At 34.1% G+C, this 23,446-nt stretch overlaps 1 protein-coding gene across 2 annotated transcripts in view; it reads right to left on the bottom strand.

Moving 5' to 3' along the window:
• Positions 1–16,358: 16,358 nt before the first annotated feature.
• The window catches only part of LOC136026673 (xyloside xylosyltransferase 1-like), a 51,575-nt gene continuing 44,487 nt past the window's right edge, over positions 16,359–23,446 (bottom strand). For both annotated transcript variants that reach the window (XM_065703414.1, XM_065703413.1), the window contains exon 4: positions 16,359–18,225. In XM_065703414.1, coding sequence (XP_065559486.1) covers positions 17,899–18,225 — 327 coding nt within the window. In that variant the 3' untranslated portion in view covers positions 16,359–17,898. The remainder of the gene's footprint in view (positions 18,226–23,446) is intronic.

The raw sequence follows: 23,446 nt of genomic DNA, 5'->3' as shown, positions 1-23,446 counted from the left end.
ATCAGCCACATGAAATGTAGCCTAATTTAGTTGATCCAGCTTTTTTCTAAGTATTTTGAGGAAATCGACATCAAACTTAATACTGAAAATGTGAATATTTAGTTCTTAATGCTAAACATCAAAGTAGTTATCTTCTTTCTCAATTAAGCTTGTTTCTTCGATTCGTTGGCTTGTTATTAGTATTTGGCTTGGTATGTAAGATGCGCGGAGCTAAATCTTGAGATTAATAGGAACAAGTCAAAGATGGTGCACTTTAACCCGCTAAAAGCGATGTTAAAAGCAATCTAAAGAGACCCATAGTCAGCGGAAAAAAGTGATTAATGTCGCGAAGTTTGATAGATCACCCATAGCCGATCCTAACCCGCCGAATGTATTATAGTAAGATTTTAGATACAGTGATATATGCGGATCATTCTCGTTTTGCCTCCCTCTAGTCTAATCTGTTGGTATGTGGAGTGTGTTGAGCTAAATCCTGAGTTTAATTAGAAAAGTCAAAGATAGTACGCTTTAACCCGCTAAAAGCAATGTTATGGAACCAATTGTGCCATTCCTTCTAATGAACAGCATCAAGATCCTTGGAGTTACATTCTCCAATGACTTCAGCTTTGTTACACACGTCAAAATCATGGTTAAAAGTACAAAAACTCGTCTACAGACTTTAAACGGTATGTGTAGGTTTAGTGCGATCACAGATAGTATTAAGTATGCATACCTAACGTACGTCCACCCCACTCTGTAATATGCTTGACCTATTTGGGTGTCCTCAGCACTTAGAACATTCTATCTTTGTCAAGAGCTTGAACCAGTTCAGAAGCGAGTGATATTGATCATATTGGGCTGCCGTGACATCCCTTTACGAAAAGGCTCTTGATATTCTAGGACTGCCGTCACTCCTAAGCCAGTAGGAAACTCTGATAATGAGTTCTGGAAAGTTTTTGCTTTCAAAATTTCAGAACTGTCACATTCTACCTGATCAACCTTTACGATCAAAAACAAAAAAGCAAAAAAGGTAGTTCCCATTAAAGCAAGGATAAACCGATATGGAAATTCTTTCTTCTTAGTTTTTGTCAATATGTAATAGTTAATGATTATAGTTGATTTATATTTACAAATTTAGTTTGATTTTGAACATGTTGTAAGAAAACACAAGTTAGCGAATGCTGCCAAGTTTTTGCTGTTAAACCTGTCTACTACTACTACTACTACTAAATTTGTTTATCCTTATCGTCTTTTCAATCTTGTGGGGTTAATGATATTAAAAGTAAACGTAAAATTAGGCACGCGAAAACTGTCCCAAGTCGAGACAGATTTTCAAAAAAAGGCTTAATCCAGACTTTATTCTAAATATTGCGATCACTCTATGTTATTGTTGTCCGGTTTGCCCCCGTTTTTTAATAATCAAGATTTACAAAATACAAGAGTCCTATATTTCGTCATTGCAAATATTTCTTGTATCTACCAGGTTCTTATAGAAATCGGAAGATAATTAGAAGGTCTTGTGCAAATGATATTATTTTGTATATAAAATAACTTTATGCTAGACTATGTGCTGATTCCTGTCAACGCTTGGGTTTCTTCCACCCTTTGATTAGTTTGTATGGGTTGTATTGTCTTTGTTATTTTATTTTCTTTCGTTTAGTGTTTTTGCTCCTCTAAAATTGTTATAACATAATGATAATAAATAAGATATTATTCTTATTAATCTGGAGCAATACATGCATCCGATTCTGTGAGCAAATTAAATAAAAAAAACTAGTTTTTTTAACTGAAAGTAATGAGCGACATTAAAACTTAAAACGAACAGAAATTACTCCGTATATGAAATGGGTTGTCCCCTCCGCAGTCCCTCGCTCTTTATGCTAAAGTTTTTAATTGTTTTAAAAGTAGAATTGTGGCAAAGAGTCAAACTTTAGCGTAAAGAGCGGGGACTGCGGAGGGGACAACCCATTTCATATACGGAGTAATTTCTGTTCGTTTTAAGTTTTAATGTCGCTCCTTACTTTCAGTTAAAAAAACTAGTTTTTTTTATTTAATTTCTGAACTTTTTTGAATTAATGCATGTTTGATTTTGGCTCTCCGCACATAAATTATTGAAATGAAATTAGTATATTAATTTTTTTTGGCTAAAACGTCTGTACACTTCCCAATAACCATTACTATATGTAAACACTGGTCAAAGTTTGTAACTTGCAGCCCCTCCCCCAGGAATTGTGGGGGAGTAAGTCATTCCCAAAGATATAGTTATTATGGTTTTCGACTATGCGGAACAAAATGGCTATCTTAAAATTTTAATCTGTTGACTTTGGGAAAAAAATTAGCGTGGGAGGGGGCCTATTTGCCCTCCAATTTTTTTATCACTTAAAAGGGCACTAGAACTTTTCATTTCCGTAAGAATGAGCCCTCTTGCGACACTCTAAGACCACCTGGTCGATACGATGACCCCTGGGGAAAAGAAAAAAACAACAACAAACAAACAAATAAACATGCACCCGTGATTTGTCTTCTGGCAAAAAATATGAAATTCCACATTTTTTTAGATAGGAGCTTGAAATTTTTGCTATAGAGTTCTCTGATATGCCGAATGCGATAGTGTGATTTTCGTTAAGATTCTATGACTTTTAGGGGATGTTTCCCCTTTTTTCCAAAATAGGGCAAATTTTCTCAGGCTCGTAACTTTTGATGACAAAGACTAAATTAATTGGAACTTATATATTTAGAATCAGCGTGAAAATTCGATTCTTTTAATGTATCTTTTAGCATCAAAATTCCGTTTTTTAGAGTTCCGTTTACTATTGAGCCGGGTCGCCCCTTACTACAGTTCTTTACCACGAACTGTTTGAAAAGAAAATAATTCGGTATTTCGGGGCTTCTGACATTATTACTCCTTTGCGGAAGTTAGGCTCAAAATTGAAAAATGATTATATTTTTTCTCTGGGCCCCTTCCACCTCTTAGTTCGTTTATTTTCCCGTTAGTTTTCACCTGTTTTCGCTTTATAGTTGTGTTATCTCTTAGCAGTTCTTTCGTTAGTTGAGTTATGGTTGTGGTATATATGTTTTATCGCTCGTATAGTTGTGTTATTTTCAAATTATACTCCATAATAGAGAGGCTCCGAACACCCAGCATTGTATATTAAGCTCTGAATTTGACGTTTTTTCAAACGTGACCAGATTCGTCCTGCGCCCTTTTCATTGAATTTTTTCCCCCATGGCATATTTCTCCAAGGAAATATCCTCCCACATAGCCCCCTCCCTCAACCCTACCCCCAAAACCAAAAAAATCCCCCTAAAAACGTCTGTACACTTCCCAATAACCATTATTATATGTAAAAACTGGTTGAAGTTTGTAACTTGCAGCCACTCCCCCAGGAACTATGGGGGAGTAAGTCACCCCCAAATACATAGTTATTATGATTTTCGACTATGTTGAACAAAATGGCTATCTCAAAATTTTGATCTGTTGACTTTGGGTAAAAAATGAGCGTGGGAGGGGGCCTAGATGCCCTCCAATTTTTTTGGTCACTTAAAAAGGGCACTAGAACTTTTCATTTCCGTTAGAATGAGCCCTCTTGCGACATTCTCGGACCACTTGGTCGATACGATGACCCCTGGGAAAAAAAAAAAAAAAAAACAAACAAATAAACACGCACCCGTGATTTGTCTTCTGGCAAAAAATGTAAAATTCCACATTTTTGTAGATAGGAGCTTGAAACTTCTACAGTAGGGTTCTCTGATACGCTGAATCTGATGGTGTCATTTTCGTTAAGATCCTACGACTTTTATGGGGTATTTCCCCCTATTTTCCTAAATAAGGCAAATTTTCCCAGGCTCGTTACTTTTGATGGGTAAAACTAAGCTTGATGAAACTTATATATTTAAAATCAGCATTAAAATGCGATTCTTTTGATGTAGCTATTGATATCAAAATTCAATTTTTTAGAGTTTTGGTTACTATTGAGCCGGATCGCTCCTTACTACAGTTCGTTACCACGAACTGTTTGACAAAATTATAGATGTGATACTTAAATGATGCTGTTTAAAATATTTGAAGGTAGTATATTTAAACAACCTGATCTCTAGGAGGTTTTAATACAATTTTTGTTTTTGCCGATTCAGTTGTAGCTCTTTTTTTTCCAGAGATCTGAAATAGCGTGTAATCCAAGCTACATCTATTATCTGCACATTTTTAATACCCGTACGGAGTTAAAAGAGTCCGAGAATTTGAAAGTTAGCGGACGAAAAACAACTTCTAAGCATATTTCAAGAACATCTAGCCCTAAGATAGGATAATTATTCAGTTTCTGATTACCCTGGAGAATCTTACTTGGGTATTAGACATTCCTGCAAAATGATTAGGAGACTGGGCTAGGCACACAAACAACTAGCACTTAACTCATACGTTGACTCAACATGAAAGTAAAGAGCTCCGCTGCTAAACTACTTAAACAGAGGGACTAGTAAATATCCACATGATTTTGTTAAACTCTGCTAAAATCGGCAGTATGAGTTTTCTTTAACTTAAAAATCTCTTATCAATAACATGCGCAGCTTTAGACAATGGTTTGGTATTCCAAAAAGATCCTCGGTTATTCATTGTAAAATCAGAAGTTTTCTTCTGTCGATGATAATATTGATAAAATTATATGAAAAGATTACCAGCCAGACAAGCATAATTGCCAGAGAGAAGACTCAAACTGAAAGCAAACCGCATATAAATTAAAACAGCCAAATAGGACTAGGTGCAGACCCTGCCTCAATAAAACCTTATGTAGTCCATCAGTAACTTTTATCAAGCAGTTCGTGGTAACGAACTGAAGCAAGGAGCGAACCGGCTCAATAGTATCCAAAACTCTAAAAATTGAATTTGGATATCAAAGGTTACATCAAAAGAATTGCATTTTAATGCTGATTTCAAATATATAAGTTTCATCAAGTTTAGTCTTACCCATCAAAAGTTACGAGCCTGAGAAAATTTGCCTTATTTAGGAAAATAGGAGGAAACACCCCCTAAAAGTCATAAAATCTTAACGAAAATGACACCATCAGATTCAGCGTATCAGAAAACCCTCCTGTAGAAGTTTCAAGCTCCTATCTACAAAAATGTGGAATTTTGTATTTTTGCCAGAAGACAAATCACGGAAGCGTGTTTATTTTTCTTCTTTTTTTTTCTTTTCCCCAGGGGTCGTCCTATCGATCAAGTGGTCCTAGAATGTCGCAAGAGGGCTCATTCTAACGGAAATAAAAAGTTGTAGTGTCCTTTTTAAGTGACCAAAAAAATTGGAGGGTATCTAGGCCCCCTCCCACTCTCGTGTTTTTCCCAAAGTCAACGAATCAAAATTTTGAGATAGCCATTTTGTTCAGCATAGTCGAAAACCATAATAATTATGTCTTTGGGGATGACTTACTCCCCCACAATCCCTGGAAGAAGGGCTGCAATTTACAAACTATGACCAGTGTTTACATATAGTACTGGTTAATGGAAAGTGTACAGACGTTTTCAGGGGGATTTTATTCAGGGGTTTGGGGAGAGGGGGCTATGTTGGAGGATCTTTCCTTGGAGGAATCTTTCATGGGGAAAGAAAAATTCAATGACAAGGGCGCAGGATTCTCTAGCATTACTATAAGAAAACAATGAAAAATAAACATGAAAACGTTTTGTCAAATGAAAGGAAGAAGTAGCATTGAAACTTAAAACGAACAGAGATTATTACACATATGAGGGGTTCTAAAAATACTTTAGCATAAAGAGCGAGGTATTTAGGAGGATATAAATACCTTGCTCTTTATGCTAAAGTTTATTTAGTAATTTCAACTATTTATTCTACGGCCTTTCTGATTCAGGGGTCATTCTTAAAGAATTGGGACAAAACTTACGATCTACTGTAAAGAGCGAGGTATTAACGAGGGTACAAACCCCCTCGTATACATAATAAAAATATAAGATTATGAAAGTTTGTTACGCAAGTTAATTCTTATGTTAAGTATATTTTTTACTAATAAAAACGTTCTTTAAAAATTAAAAGTTCTAGTTGCCTTTTTAAGTAACCAAAAAATTCGAGGGCAACTAGGCCTCCTTCTCCACCCCTTATTTCTCAAAATCGTCTGATCAAAACTAAGAGAAAGCCATTTAGCCAAAAAAGAATTAATATACAAATTTCATTTTAATAATTTAAGTGCGGAGAGCCAAAACCAAACATGTATTAATTTAAAAACGTTCAGAAATTAAATAAAAAAATAATTTTTTTAGCTGAAAGTAAGGAGTGACATTAAAACTTAAAACGAACAGAAATTACTCCGCATATGAAATGAGTTGTCCCCTCCGCAACCCCTCGCTCTTTACGCTAAAGTTTGACTCTTTGCCACCATTCTACTTTTTAAAACAATTAAAAGCTTTAGCGTAAAGAGCGAGGGGTTGCGTAGGGGACAACTCATTTCATATACGGAGTAATTTCTCTTCGTTTTAAGTTTTATTTTCGCTCCTTACTTTCAGCTAAAAAAAAGTTTTTTTTATTTAATTGAACTTTAAAAGATCAAAAGTATTATGATTTTAAAGAATAAATAACAGCATGTGTAAATTAAATTAACAATACACAATATCATGTACTTTTCAGTAAAGCGCAAAGTATGCTCTGTACATTTGAAAGCATAGGGATTATGAGCCCTATTTAAGTTCATTTGGCTCATTTTGAGTGTGACTCAGTTATTTACTGCAATTTCTGTTAGTTTATGGCTTCACTTACTTCTTGATGTTCATCTGGGGTAGTTCTGTGCTTGATAGACTATTTGATTCTATTACTAGTAATTTTTGGTTTAATGGAGTTTTTACTTTTCTTTGAAAAACTTTGAATGATTTAGAACTATTACTCTGGACGCTGGGTATCAACCCCAGAGGCATAGTTATTTGACCTTTTGGACTAATTTAACAAAAATCGTTTTCATTGGTAATCTTACCTTTTGTTGCAGCTAACCTAAAAGGTGTTTCTGTAACTAGCTCTGTGTTAATGTCTACTGGTTTAAAAAACAATTTGAAATCGTTTTTAATTAAATTTATGCAAAGAGCATTTAGTGACTATTTCCCGAAGAACCTATTTAAGGAAATATTATTATTAATCTTACGTGTGATTTCAATGGCTTGTCTAATTATCTGTATTATCCCTAGATGATTGCTAATAAGGGCGGATTCTCCAAAAAGTATTTTGTGGCTAGGATTTTCAAACAAATGGCTGCTTAAGAAAGTTTCAAAAGAAACATTAGCTTTATTACAATTTAGTGTTTTTGTGATTTGACTTTTATTCTATTTTAGGGGTTTTCATATTCGCATGGTATTTGAGAGAACTCTCTTTGGCTAAAAAATTGTGTTTTATTTTTTGGAAGAGATTTTGGAAGTTAGTGGAAGAAAAACAACTTTTAAGGATATTTATCTAGTCCCAAGATAGGATAATTATTCAGTATCTGATTACATTGGAGATTCTTACTTGAGTATTAGACATTCCTGCACAATGATTAGGAGACTGGGCTAGTCAAACAAACTTCTAGCACTTAACTCATACGTGTACTCAGCATGAAAGTAAACAGGTCGGCTACTAGACTACTTAATCAGTGGGAGTAGTAAATAACCACATGCATTTGTTAAACTCTGCTAAAATCGGCAGTATGAGCTTTCTTTAACTTAAAAATCTTTTTTCAATTACATGCGCAGCTTTAAACAATGGTTTGGTATTACACAAAGATCCTCTCTTATTCATTGTAAAATCAGAATTTTTCTTTTGTCGATGATAATACTGATGAAATTATATGAAAAGTTTACCATCAAGAGAAGAATAATTGGCAGAGAGAAGACTCAAGCTGAAAGCAAACCAAATATAAATTAGAACAGCCAAATAGGACTAAGTGCAGACCTTACCTAAATAAAAGCTTATGCAGTCCATCAACAACTTGTATTTACAGACAAGAATTATCAAATCCATTACAAGGTGAGGTATTTCTGCCAAAATAATATTAAAAATAGTATTTTGTCGTTGCCACGAGGCAACCTGGCTTAAAAACTCCATCGGTAGCATAGAAAAAATGATTTTCATTAAAAATCGATTACGATGCTGAAAAGATTCAATGTTTTCAATTTTATAACTTTAATTGATCAAAAGTATTAAAATTTTAAAGAATAAATAACAGCATGTGTAGATTACATTAACAATACTCATTATCATGTACTTTCCAGTAAAGTGCAAAGTATGCTCTGCACTTATGAAGGCATAGGGGTTATGAGACCTATTTAAGTCCATTTGGCTCATTTTGAGTGTGATTCAGTTATTTATTGTAGTTTCTGTTTGTTTTTGGCTTCGCTTACTTCTTGATGTTCATCTGGGTTAGTTCTGTGCTTGATAGACAATTTGATTCTATTCCTGGTAATTTTTGGTTTAATGGAGTTTTTACTTAATTTTGAAAAACATTGAATGATTTACAACTATTACTTTGGAGGCTGGGTATCACCCCCAGAAGCATAGTTATTTGACCTTTCGGACTAATTTAACAAAATGGATATCTTAAAATTCTTATGGGATACATTTGGAGAAAACAGGGTTTGCGGGTTTTATTCTTCCAACATTTAATGACTCTTAAAAAAGATACTAGAAATTTCAACTTCTAACTGAATGAGGTACATTCAATGTTTATAAGACCATCTTTCCAAAATAGACCAGCATGCTGAAAATTGACAACTAGCATTATTTACAGCATTTCAAAAGGACCTTGGGGGCTCCGAACCTTGAAAGCAGAGCTATTTGCCCTTTTGACTATTTTGAACAACAAAATATCTTAATGTTTTTACAGGATATATTGGGAAAAAACAGGGCGTGGGCGCTTTTTGTCTTTTAGTTATTTTTTACTCTTAGAAAGTGCAGTAGAAATCTCAATTTTGTTTTCTAATGAACTTTCTTCAAAGTTTACAAGACCGCCCTAATATTAAATACTTCTTATGTTTAAATTGGGTCAATTGAAAAACCGACCGGCCTCGCACTAAGAACCTGGGTATCTTATCCTTGAAATTCAAGATACTTGACCTTTGGACTATATTTAATGAAATAGCTATCTTAAAATTTTTATTTGATGCATTTTAGGAATTTTAGGAATAGAGTTCGTCCGGAATGAGGCAGACTCTGTCTGCTGACCACGTGCCTCTGGATATGGGGTTTCTCCCCTGACTAAATACTCCAATCACGACCTCTGCAACCTCATGTGGTCGGTAGAGCTCACCCCAGGAGTCTCAGTACCTAGGTTTAACCTAACTCTAATCAGATTCTAGGCTTAAGGTCGGTTGGGCTAGCGACCCTCCACCCAAAATTAAGTGCTACAAAAAGTGACAAAATAGCCGTGGACTCATATTCCCTTTTAAGATCTAGACCATCGCGCGTGAATGAAAATGCTGAAGACGTCAGAAGGACTGACAGACTAAACCTTATGGAACAAAGTGAGCTAAGGATAGCCACCTAGAATGTTTTGACTCTGAGTGCACCTGCGTCGAAGAACCTATCTCCGAAGAACTTCGCAAAAATAGAGTGTCGATTGCGGGTCTTAAAGAAACCCGTTTTACTAGAAGCGGACAAGAGCAAATAGGTGACAGTGACTCATTGCTCTGGTCTGGAGGAAGCACGAGAAGAAATGACGTGGGCCTTGCACTAAATAGCCTTACAAGAAAGGCCTTACTTTTTCACGAAGCTTTATATGACTGATTAATGAAGGCTCACTTTGGACACAAGCATGGGAAAAGTACTGTTATTGTACGCTATGCCCCGACCCAATATTCTCATGATGTGACTAGGGAGGATTTCTGCTCTGCTTTGTCCAGATGCCTGGCGACAGTGCCCTCCCTCAATGATATAACTGTTTTCCTTGGCGAATTCAATGCGACAATAGGTAATGATATTTGTGTATGGTGCAGCAAAGTTGGACCTGTATCCCTCGACCCACTTATCGACAATGGGCTTCCATGCTTGAACTGTATTGATCTCACGACCTTTTCATCGAAAACCCCTACTTTCAGCTCAAAAGTAATCATCAGTACACGTAGTATAGTAACAAGGGTCGTACAAAGAAGATAATTGACTACGTCATTACTTCCAAATGCTGGAGGTCAATGGTGAACAACTGCTGGACTTAAAGATCAGTAGATCTCGGAAACACATACCAAAGGCTTGTGTGCGCTGATCTCTTGCTTCGCCTCCATACACAACGATTGGAAAAAAAACCGTCGCTGCAGATATAGGGCAACTAAAGGAACCAAGCACTTCCAGAAGTACAGTACTGAGATATCGAATTGATTTGATCCCTTTGCTCAATTAATAGCAGCGAAGATCTCTGAAAGTATTTTCTATCGCAGACCAGCGAAGTAGCACAACTAGTGCTTGCCAAAAAGAGTTACCCAAGGAAATCGTGGCTAACTAATGAAACACTGCAAGTCATAGACCAAGTCAAAACAGTGTGGAACACACTCATTCACTGGGATAGAACCAAGTTTGTTGCACGGAAAGCCGATGAAATTGAACTAGCTGCAAGAAAGAAAATCATGGGCAGCCTTTTCAAGCATCTCCGAGACCTTACAAAAAATAAACTCCCACCTTCGGTGCCGTCTTGTCCAGGGATGGGGCACTTCTTTCTTATGAAGGTTCTTGTCTTGAGCGGTGGAAGGACCACTTCTGTTCGCTCCTCAATAATACTAGCCCATCTCTGCTTCCTAATGATAGTCCTAGCCAACCTTATAGTCGCAGACCTGAAACAGATGCTTATCCAGACGAGCCTTTCAGCCCTTAAGATATCGAACATACAGTAAAAAGGCTCAAGAAAAAAAAAGCTCCTGGCATCTGCTGCTTAAGCTCAGAGCTGCTAAACAGGAAGGTACTGCAATTATCCTGTTTCTCCAGTGCTTGTTCTCTACAATCTAGCAAACGGAAAAATTCTTGAAGATTGGCGGGAGGGTGTCATCATCCCCTTAAGGAAGAAGAAAGACTCAATAAGCGACTGTCTCAAATACTGGGGAATAACCCTGTTGTCAGTCCCTGGCAAAACGTTTTCAATGATCCTGCTGGATCGACCTCAGAATAACATTAGAAAAATCTGGCGACCTGAGCAAGGTGGTCTTAGGTTGAAGCGTTCAACCCTCTAGTACATTTTCACGATTTGATTAATAGTAGAGAAGTCACAGAGTTCCAATAGAAAGCATTTAATTGCCTTTGTCGACTTCCAATCTGCATTTGAATCAGTCAATCAAAAAGCTCTTTGGCGGATTTTAGAGTTGACTGGCCTACCAGAGAAATGTTGTAGACTTCTCAAAGCACTTCACCATGGGCAGTCAGGATTCCTCCTTTTGCCCCCTCACTGTTTCAACTACTACTACTACTAATAACTCACCACAGAACAAGACCACCTGAGGCAAAACACCTATGCACGCTGATCCTCCATTCGACAATTGAAAGTATCATGCTTTACAGGGGATAGGATAATAGGAAGTTCCTATTTCCTTTAAATATTTCTTTACGATATCTTCCCACACCAGACGAGGACGACCAGCTTTCCATTTATTTCTAAGCCGTTGGGCGAAAGGGATAATCTTTGGCAATCTGTCATTTTTCATCCGGAGAACGTGGCCCAGCCATCTCAGCCTTTCTTTCATTATATTCCTAGAAAGTGGTATTGAACCATATTTTTCGTACAGTCTACTGTTTTAAATGCAGTCTATCACCCGGGTACCTAGAACAAACCGAAGGTATTTTCTCTAGAAAAAATCTAGTAAATCTTCATCAGCTATTCGGACCGCCCATGCTTCAGAGCCATATTTGACCACTGTTATCACTATTCCTTCCATTATTCTAATTTTGGTTTAGAGAAATATCTTCCTATTCTTCTAAGCTTTTTTTAACTATAAAAAAAGACCCTGGCCCAAGCCTATTCTACTTTTGATATCCTCACTGCCTAATTTATCAATCTGTTTGTTACCAACGCCCACCCAAATGCTGTTATAATTGCCAATCACCAAATCACTTAAAATCAAATTGTGATAAAGAAAAATGCTGCTCCCGTTGTGCAGGGCAACATGAATCCTCGCCTGATTCTCCGTGCCAGGCTACACCAAAATTTGCAAACTGTCAAGGCAATCATGTGTCATTTTCAATGAAATGCCGAATTCTTCGTGAACTTCTGTCGAAACGATCGTCCTATACTAGAAAATGAGTGCTAAGACTAATTTCACTATATGTTCGTTCAATATTAACGGTACTAAGGATAAAGACGTTTCTTTAGATCAGAAATTAGAAAATTTTGATGTTTTATTCCTCCAGGAGCATCTCCTACCTTTAGTGAGCTTAAACTCCCTACAGAGAAGCAACGAACACTCAGTTTTTTTTTCTAAAAGTGCACGCAAAACCTCTGGCAGACCACCAGGTGGCCTAGCATGTTTAATAAAAAAGACGCTGACCACCCCCTTTATGCTATCACGAGAGTGATTGTTATATTGCTATTCGTCTTGCCAACCTTGTCCTCATTAATCTTTATCTCCCCTGCGACCAGAAATCCCTCCGAAGTTTAACTAAATTTGCAAAATTTTGCGCATTAATAAAAAGTCTTTTGAATGGCATTGAGAGTAGTGGACTGGATTGGTTATTAATCGGTGATCTGAACTGTAACATTCACTCTTCATCAGTGCGGACTGAGCTTCTGTTAGATTCCTAACCGAATAGTTACAAAATTTTGAAGAAAGATGCCTCCCATTCCTATATTCATAATAGTGGCTCACTTTCAGACATTGACCATTGTATCGTTTCTTCTGGTCTCATCTGTGGCGAAGTCCATGTTGATCAGGATGAGAGTGATTACGACCATCTCCCCCTATCCCTCACTGTTACCCTTAATGCTACTGCGGAGAAGAACCTTCGTCCCAATTCTAGAAAATGGATTTCTAAAAGAGAATGGAACAAAGCTGACTGGCCTCTTTATTTTTCTACGCTTGTTAGCCTTCTATCAACGATTAAAGTCCCTTTTAATCTGTTGTGTACTAGCGTTGGGTCCCCACAAGCCAGAATTCAGCTTAGTATTTATTATAGCCACATTGTATCGTGCTTAAAGAGGTCTGAAGAAGTAGCTGTTCCCCTATGTCGCTTTAGAGCAAAAGAAGAAGTTCAATTTGGAAGAATGACCCAGAGCTCAAAACAATAAAAAATCGGGCTAAGTTGTGGCTAAAAATTTATATAATATATAATAAATATAAAAAAATTATATTATATATCATTATAGTAACATTTTCGATACAGTGATATATGCGGTTCATTTTCGTTTTGCCAAGCTCTGTTCTAATCTGTTGCCTAATAAAATCATTCAAGGTCATGTACCTCCCGTTAGTGTTGACCGTGTCAAAAGAAGTGTAGAGAGACTTAAATCGAAATCTTATGATATAGACGGGATCAGTGCTTTTCACCTCAACACCGATTCGGAGGAATTAGTTTATCACTTGCAGTTACTTTTTCAGATGTGTTTATGCTCTTCTTTAGTCCCTGATTCTTTTTTAGTTGGTAACATTACGTCAATTTTGAAACGCGGTAAGGACCCAACTAGTTGCGCTTCGTATAGGCCTATTACGGTTGCTTGTACTTTAAGTAAAGTATTTGAATATGTTTTGCTCCCTGATCTCCTGTCTAATGTAGATTATATGTCTAATCAGTTTGGCTTTAAGCCGTATATAGGATGCCAACATGCTCATCGTGCTATAGTTTCGCTATTACTTGAAGCGCATAAAAATGGTTTTGAGGTTCATTTTTGTGCACTCGATGTTTCAAAAGCTTTTGATTCAATTTGTCATAGCCAACTTTGGTATTCTTTAATCCAACTTGGTGCAAATGTGTCTATTATATCAACTCTTCGTTTGTGGTATGCTAATTCATATGTTCGACTCAAGTCAGGTGACAACTACGTTGGTAATATCCCCACCCGTTCTGGTCTTAGGCAAGGAGGAGTCTTATCTCCTTGTCTTTTTAATGCTTGTCTTTATTCTGTTTTGCCACGTATTAATCCATCATGTTTTTTAGGCCTAGCTAATCTTTCGTACATTGCATATGCAGATGATTTACTTTTGATCAGCCGCACTAAATTCAGCCTAATTAAGTCGACCCAGCTTGTTTCCAAGTCTTTTGAGGAAATCGGCCTCAAACTTAATACTGAAAAATGTGAATATTTAGTTTTTAATGCTAAGCATCGAAGTAGTGATCTTGATTGTGGTTATTTTTCAGTTAAGCTTGTTTCTTCGATTTGGTGACTTGGTATTAATATTTGTTCATCTTTATCAGCTTTTCGATCCTGTGGGCTAAATGATATTAAAAGTAAACTTAAAAAAGGGTACGCGAAAATTGTCCTGAACCGAGGCAGATTTTCACGAAAGGCTTTATCCAGACTTTATTCTACATATTGCGATCATTCTATATTGTTTCTTTCCGGTTTGCGCCCGTTGTTTAATAATCAAGATTTGCAGGGCATAAGAGTTATGTATTTTCGTTATTGTAAATATTTATTGTATCTGCCGCGTTCTTATAGAAATCAGAAGATTATCAGAAAGTTTTGTGCCACTGATATTATTTTCGTTTATAAATAAAAACTCTATGCTAGATTAGGTGTTGAGGCCTGTCAACGCTTGGGTCCTTACCACCCTTTGATTAGACTGTATTTATTGTATTGTTTGTGTTATTTCGTTTTTCTTTCCTTAATGTTTTTACTCCGCTTAATTTGTCAAAACAAGCGGGTAACAAATATATTAATTAATTAATAGCGTATGTTTATATCTGTAGAGCATATATATCCAATGAAATGAGCATGAAATGGTCGTTTTAAATTATCACCTAAAATAATGTTTCAAAAATAATGAGCTCAAGAATTAAAATTAAATCATGACAGATAAAACACTTTACAAACAAAGTGTGAGCATTTTGAACAAGATAGGATTTCCATTTGCAGCTCCAAAAAATCAGTATATTCTTGCATATTTCTACAAGGACGCTAGTAAACAATCACTAAATTAAAAAATTCCTTCTAGCTTACAAATTAAACCACCTTCGATTCAAGCACCAGCTCTTTAGTTAAATTTATATTATTCCCCATCTGCAGTGCAATATTGTTTCTGAAAAAAAAAACAATCCACCATTCAATCGTGATTGCTTATTTGCATGACGATGTCACAATGATATATGTCGAGTAGAGTCAATGTATGATTAGAGTCAGTTGATGATGATCATCAAAGGATGAAAACGAAGCAACTCACAAGAAAATCAATTTACTTTAAATAACTACAAATAGTATCCAGGAATTTCTGTAAATAATAACTGAAGGAAAATTTGATAAAATTAAAGAAAATATATTAAAAATCAATTTAATGATATGTAAAATCAAAAGGATAAATAATAAATGACAAAAATAGTTGTAATATAAAAACTTGAAGACCTACATACAATATAAAAGAGACAAAACACTGCAATCAAAAAGTATTATAATTACTTTTCTCCGTTAAGCACATACTTGTTCTATTGCTGCTTATCACAATAATAAGATATCATTGAATAATAACTAAAATTATCTCTTAATTTCAAAACCCACAAAAACAATACTAGCCTCAATTGAATACAGGTTTCAGTAATGGTTTATTTTACTTATACTCCAGTTTTCTATCGCCCTCTCTCTCAAGCTAAATGAATAGAAGGATGGTATTACAAAGCCAAACAAAAATCTCAAAGCTTTGTAAGTTAGGTAGCATCTTGTATAGTCTCTTTTGCACCTCATGAACAAACTATTGGGTATAACCTCTGATCAAAGCTTTTTTTTAACTTAAATTGAACCGAAATTCTTATTTTTAAGATTTTTTCCGATTAAGTAAATTTATAATATTTTAATTAGGTGAATTAACCTCACTTTGAAATAATTTTACTCGTTTTAATTCGTAACAACTGTAAACACTAGAAATGTGAAATATATTTAGCTTTTGGCAGATATTTATAGATATAAACTTTTAGCATGAGCTAAAACATCAATTACTCTACTCTTAACAATAACGTTTTTTCTTGGTAAACACGCTTTAAACAAATTTCTTGTTGAAAACAAATGTATCAGTTCATGATGATTTTCTTCCTCACTAGAAGAAATATACATTTCAGTTTTTCTTATGAAAACATTTCTGTATTGTATCGAAAGCTTTTGTGAGTAAATGTCGAGTAGAGTCAATGTATGAATAGAGTCATTTGATGATGATCATCAAAGGATGAAAACGAAGCAACTCACAAGAAAATCAATTTACCTTAAATAACTACAAATATAATCCAGGAATTTCTGTAAATAATAACTGAAGGAAAATTTGATAAAATTAAAGAAAATATATTAAAAATGAATTTAATGATATGTAAAATCAAAAGAATAAATAAAAAATAACAAAAATAGTTGTAAAATAAAAACTTGAAGACCTACATACAATATAAAAGAGACAAAACACTGCAATCAAAAAGTATTATAATTACTTTTCTCCGTTAAGCACATACTTGTTCTATTGCTGCTTATCGCAATATCAAGATTTCATTGAATAATAACTAAAATTATCTCTTAATTTCAAAACCCACAAAAACAATACTAGCCTCAATTGCATACAGGTTCCAGTAATGGCTCATTTTACTTATACTTTAGTTTTCTATCGCCCTCTTTCTCAAGCTAAATGAATAGAGGAATGGTATTACAAAGCCAAACGAAAATCCCGGAGCTTTGTAAGTTAGGTAGCATCTTGTATAGTCTCTTTTGCACCTCATGAACAAACTATGGGGTACAATCTCTGATCAAAGCTTTTTTAACTTAAATTGAACCGAAATTCTTATTTTTAAGATTTTTTCCGATCAAGTAAATTAATAATATTTTAATTAGGTGAATTAACCTCACTTTGAAATAATTTTACTTGTTTTAATTCGTAACAACTGTAAACTCTAGAACTGTGAAATATATTTAGCTTTTGGCAGATATTTATAGATATAAACTTTTAGCATGAGCTAAAACAACAATTACTCTACTCTTAACAATAACGTTTTTTCTTGGTAAACACGCTTTTAACAAATTTCTTGTTGAAAACAAATGTATCAGTTCATGGGGATTTTCTTCCTCACTGGAAGAAATATACATTTCAGTTTTTCTTATGAAAACATTTCTGTATTGTATCGAAATCTTCGATTTTAGCACTCAGCTAATTTATCAATGTCTGTGCATGAGTTACGATTACAATGAGTTACGACTCTGTTACAATGTCAAAAATTTAATTTACTCGAAACATGAATTATTGATTTATGTGATGAAGATCAATGACCAATTTTAGCAAGTGAAATTGATCTAAACTTATCCGCTGTTTAATATTTTCATTTGTTCCTTGTCACTACGAAAAATTAGAAAAATTGAATATTTTTATAAGAAAAAACAATTCTAATTTATTGGAATAGGTACTTTCGTGCAGATCTATAAGCTATCGAGGCTCGACAAAGACCATTAACCACAAGATAATAATCAAAATTTTTACTTTTAACCTATAGCCTATATATTAACGTCTGCGTATGAGTAATTCTGTATCAGCATGTTAAATGCATATGAAATTTCTTTAAATTCACAGAAAAAATTTCCACCCACTTTGATATTTTTGTTCACTTTATTCCATGTCAAACAAGGTAAACAGGATTTTTTGAAAGATGTTGCTCAACTGATTTATCTCCAAACTCTTTTCAGCAATCTTATAATTATTTTATTAATTAAATATCAATATTGCTTGATTTTTGTAATAGAAAATCTTCGCAACCAGAAAGCTGAATCGGGCTTGTAAAATTTAGCTTCCACCAGCTCACAATCCAAATTAAATCAAGGATTTTGATCTTTCTTTGGAATTACCGATTTTCCATTACCATGATAAATTTTCACTTCATTGTCACATTTATGGTATTTATCAAACAAAGGATCAGAAAAAAATTGTGGGCTCATCTGCCTGTTGAATGAACAGTCTAAGATATAGAACAAGTATGGATACTCAGCTCCAAGCAGAGTAAAGAAGTCTTGATCCCCAAGATGTGATACCATCTGGTACTTCCCAAATAAAGAAATATATCCATTTTCTGTAAGGTGGAAGCTTAACTCTTTACTATCTCTCATCTTCTTAAGGTCAAAAAGCATTACTCCAGTGTTAAAACCCTAAAAAAAACAATTAAGTTTGTATTTTACCAATGTGATGTAACGAATAATTAGAATTATTTTACATCGCTGCCTTAACTTACTCAATCCATTCATTATATTAGATTCTTTTACACATGATTATAATATTTGAAATAATAATTTAATTTATTGGTGGATTTTCTAAAGGAAAGATTGTTCTTAAGTTCTCAGTATGTTGAAGTTTCGAGTAGCTTTTTCCAAATTTTTGTGTAAAAGTCTCTTCGTATTAAGAGGAATAAGATATAGAGTCAGTTATCAGCTGATTTATTAGAATCTATTCTGACTAACTGCTAAATATGCATACTAGATATCCTTTATTTCAAAATCAAACTAGATCAGAAGATACGTTCCGCCATAGTTTTTCAAAAAGTCCAATATTCCTTCAATTTTTCATTTTTAACTTCTGAGTCAATTTTAATAAGAAAGCTGTAGCATAAGCTTTATTCGAGGGTGTGTGGGAAACTCCTTCTATCAAAAATTCGAATTACTTTAGCCCTTCTTAATTATCAAAAGTAAAGAGAGTAATCACTCCCTTCCTTAGCCTTTTGCTACTTTCCATTGAAACTGAAGAAATTAAGGTTAGCCTTATGAGGCCGCTGTTTTCGTTTGCCTGGATAATCTTGAAGACCAATCTTCCTTTCTCGGACGACAAAAATTTCAAATAGGGATAAATTAATTTTAATAGACGCTAAGCAGTGAGGTTTAATTGATACATCTCCTGTGCGGCAATCATCTCATGTTTGAGTTTTATTCTACAGAGTTTTAAGAGCTTCTCTTTAATGAACGTTAGCAATGCTCTTATTATTAATGAAGTAAGAAATAAGAGAAATATTGTTATTTTGAGATTGTACCAGGAAATTGTCAAGAATATCCCATATTGAATCTTGACACCTTCTTATATCTGGTCTTTACGAATGAAGATTCCTTAGTAACTGTATGAAGACTCTAAATACTCATTAACTATACTATGATCATCCTTGTGGCTTCTTAAATCTATCCCGGCATTGGTTTGTCACCTTCAAAAACAAAATACAGGATTATCTTGAGTTTTGTCGAGTGTAGGGATCATTGACAGAATACTTTGGAGGGTAGTATTTTTACTTTCTATATTTACGTAGAAATATGCACTATTCTTAAACCTAATTATTGGTCAGGTATCACATTAGTCGTAGTCTTTAAGCAATCATTCTATTTTAACAAAAAACATTACCTTGTTTGGCTCTAGGGCAATACACTGAAAGCAATGTTTTACATAGTGTCTTAGGCACAAATTCTAGAAGTTAGAGGTTATTATTATTGGAAGTTATTTAATTACACAAAAATAAATGATGAATCCTGCCAACAATGTCAGTTGAATTTTTATTTTTCATGACTGGGGCAGAGCAACCTCCAATGCCGTTCGGACTACACTACTCATTAATTTAATTTATTAGAAAATTTAAAATGATAAATTGTCAACAATACCATTAGAACTTTTATTGTTGAGGTCCGGGGCAGGAAGACTTTCAGTATCATTAGGGCCAAACTAATCATTAATGCTGTTATTGGTAGTTCCTTTCCTCTAGTAATACACTAGGAAATACAAAGTCCTGTCAATAAGTATCTTATTGGAAATACCAATAACTTTTCCTTTTTTTGTAAAGCAGTGTGCTATTAGAATATCAATGTATTTTAGACTTGGAGAAAAGAACAAAATTTACATTGTTCTTAGTTAGGATAATAAATTTTTTGGCAGTTATTATAAGAGGAGATAATATAGAAGGTATGCAAATTATTATTTTGAAATAATATTAATTACTTCATAATTTATTAAGTTGCAAAGACTCTTCTTACTTTGCATTGCATTGGATTTTTCTTTGCGTTTGTCTATCATTTCTTTTAAAGGTGTGTATTGGAATTGAAATCTATAGCAAATATGTTTTGTCTATTTTCTTTCAACCTTTCATATCAAGTTTTAAGGGATTGTGTGTTGATAAATTAGACTTCTGGGTGAAAAAAATCTTCAGTTGCTTTAATTACTCTTTACTTACGTATAATATTGATAAAATGGAATTTATTCACTTAGGGTTTAGCGACAATGAAGACTGTTTGTTGACAATGTATATATTGACTTAATATTAAGAATTTAGTTTGCTCCCAACTTGAATAAATAAAAAATGTCTTTAAGAATATTCCATAGACTGTTTTATCCTTGGTGTAGAAGATTTTTGTCTTATACATTTAATTAAATAAAAAAAACTAATTTTTTTAGCTGAAAGTAAGGAGCGACATTAAAACTTAAAACGAACAGAAATTACTCCGTATATGAAATGAGTTGTCCCCTCCACAATCCCTCGCTCTTTACGCTAAAGCTTTTAATTGTTTTAAAATGTAGAATTGTGGCAAAGAGTCAAACTTTAGCGTAAAGAGCGAGGGATTGCGGAGGGGACAACTCATTTCATATACGGAGTAATTTCTGTTCATTTTAAGTTTTAATGTCGCTCCTTACTTTCAGCTAAAAAAATTAGTTTTTTTTTATTTAATTTCTGAACGTTTTTGAATTAATGCATGTTTGGTTTTGGCTCTCCGCACATAAAGTATTAAAATGAAATTTGTATATTAATTCTTTTTTTTGGCTAAATGGCTTTCTCTTAGTTTTGATCAGACGATTTTGAGAAATAAGGGGTGGAGAAGGAGGCCTAGTTGCCCTCCAATTTTTCGGTTACTTAAAAAGGCAACTAGAACTTTTAACTTTTAATGAACGTTTTTATTAGTAAAAAATATACGTAACTTAAGAATTAACTTACGTAACAAACTTTCATAACCTTATATTTTTATTATGTATACGAGGGGGTTTGTACCCTCGTTAATACCTCGCTCTTTACACTAAATCTTAAGTTTTGTCCCAATTCTTTAAGAATGACCCCTGAATCAGAAAGGCCGTAGAATAAATAGTTGAAATTACTAAAAATACTTTAGCATAAAGAGCAAGGTATTTATCTCCTCCTAAATACCTCGCTCTTTATGCTAAAGTATTTTTAGAACCCCTCATATGCGTAATAATCTTTGTTCCTTTTAAGTTTCAATGTTACTTCTTCCTTTCATTTGAAAAAATGTTTTCATGTTTGTTTTTCATTGTTTTCTTATAGTAATGCTAGAGAATCCTGCGCCCTTGTCATTAAATTTTTCTTCCCCCATGACAGATTCCTCCAAGGAAAGATGCTCTAACATAGCCCCCCCCAGCCCCACCCCCAAACAAAATAAATCCCCCTAAAAACGTCTGTACACTTCCCAATAACCATTACTATATGTAAACACTGGTCAAAGTCTGTAACTTGCAGCCCCTCCCCCAGGGACTTTGGGGGAGTAAGTCATCCCCAAAGACATAGTTATTATGGTTTTCGACTATGCTGAACGAAATGACTATCACAAAATTTTGTTCTGGTGACTTTGGGAAAAAAATGAGCGTGGGAGGGGGCATAGATGCCCTCCAATTTTTTTGGTCACTTGAAAAGGGCACTAGAACTTTTCATTTCCGTTAGAATGAGCCCTCTTGCGACATTCTAGGACCACTTGGTCGATACGATGACCCCTGGGGAAAAAAAAAACAAACAAACAAATAAACACGCACCCGTGATTTGTCTTCTGGCAAAAATTACAAAATTCCACATTTTTGTAGGTAGAAGCTTGAAACTTCTACAGGAGGGTTCTCTGATACGCTGAATCTCATGGTGTCATTTTCGTTAAGATCCTACTACTTTTAGGGGGTTTTTCCCCCTATTTTCCTAAATAAGGCAAATTTTCTCAGGCTCGTAACTTTTGATGGGTAAAACTAAACTTGATGAAACATATATATTTAAAATCAGCATTAAAATGCGATTCTTTTGATGTAGCTATTGATATCAAAGTTCAATTTTTTAGAGTTTTGGTTACTATTGAGCCGGGTCGCTCCTTACTACAGTTCGTTACCACGAACTGTTTGATAGAATCCAAACATAAATTAAAAGTTAAGAAGATGATTTTTCGGTAAACCTTATCGTGAGCCAATACATGACATTATAAATCTTATTTTAGCACTATAATAACTTAATTTCACTTTTAGTCACGATCAGTTCTTCTTATAATTGAGGAACTTACATGTAACTCTAAGATTATTGTAATAAGTGCTTTTCTTGTTTTTGTTGTTTAGGCTGGAAGCGTGACTTTCACTTTTAATATGAGTATATATATGTATATATATATATATATATATATATATATATATATATATATATATATATATTGGATAGGATGCATTCTGATATATTGTAGCTGTTTGTAATTTTTTTTTAAATTAGGTGGTCTTGAAAACTCTGCCTGATTAATCGTTAAAGTTCTAGTCGTCAAAATTTTTTTCTTTCTTTTTTTTGATGTGATGTATTGTGCCCTATTATAAGGTATCTTACATTGATTCATTTTATAAGAAATCATCTTGTGTAAGATCGATCATCTTGGTTTTTTTAATCAATGACTCTATTCTATCCATCCATTAATTATCTTTAAACGGTAATCTGATAAAATATGTTACGAAACCCTGTTTAAGAAATAGCATATTGCCCTTTTTATAAGACGGACTAATTTATAACCACCTTTTAGTTTACTTTATCTGAAACTTTATTTGCACAAAAGAATGCAAAAGGATTAATTAAAAAGATAGTTAATTATCCTATTTAATTTACATATATCTGACAACAAGCAAAAGCAAAACTTGTCTCTTTACGAGGTTCACCTAGGTACTATGATTAATAATTTAGGTTGCAAAAGCAGAGTAAACTTTCAACTAGCTTGTTTTTAGAACTATTATTGAAATACAGGTGAAGTTTTCCCTAGCACGATTGAACAAAAAGATTTTTTAGCTCTATCGTACTAAAAAAAAAATAAAAATATTTCACAAATGAGTTTTTGGAATATTTCCACCAATTTTTATGGGCTATTTTTTTCTTTCGTTCTACCTTATTTTCATAGAGAATCTAATTTCTATAGTTTACGGGACAATCTACGTGGACAGACTACCGATAGCATGTATTTCCATGGCACAAGATATTAATACTATCCTTTGAATTGTTTACCTGGCTAGAGATTATTTTCCTGAATTTTAATTGCAAGTTACGACAATGATTTAGGTTTTGTGGTAAAATTATTGAGAAAAGGCTTTTTTAACTGAAAGAAAGGAGCGACATTA

Source organism: Artemia franciscana, chromosome 4 (genome assembly GCF_032884065.1).
Source record: "Artemia franciscana chromosome 4, ASM3288406v1, whole genome shotgun sequence".
Lineage (NCBI taxonomy): Eukaryota > Metazoa > Arthropoda > Branchiopoda > Anostraca > Artemiidae > Artemia > Artemia franciscana.
Note: the sequence above shows the minus strand (reverse complement) of the source record. Positions and strands in the feature narration are given on the sequence as shown.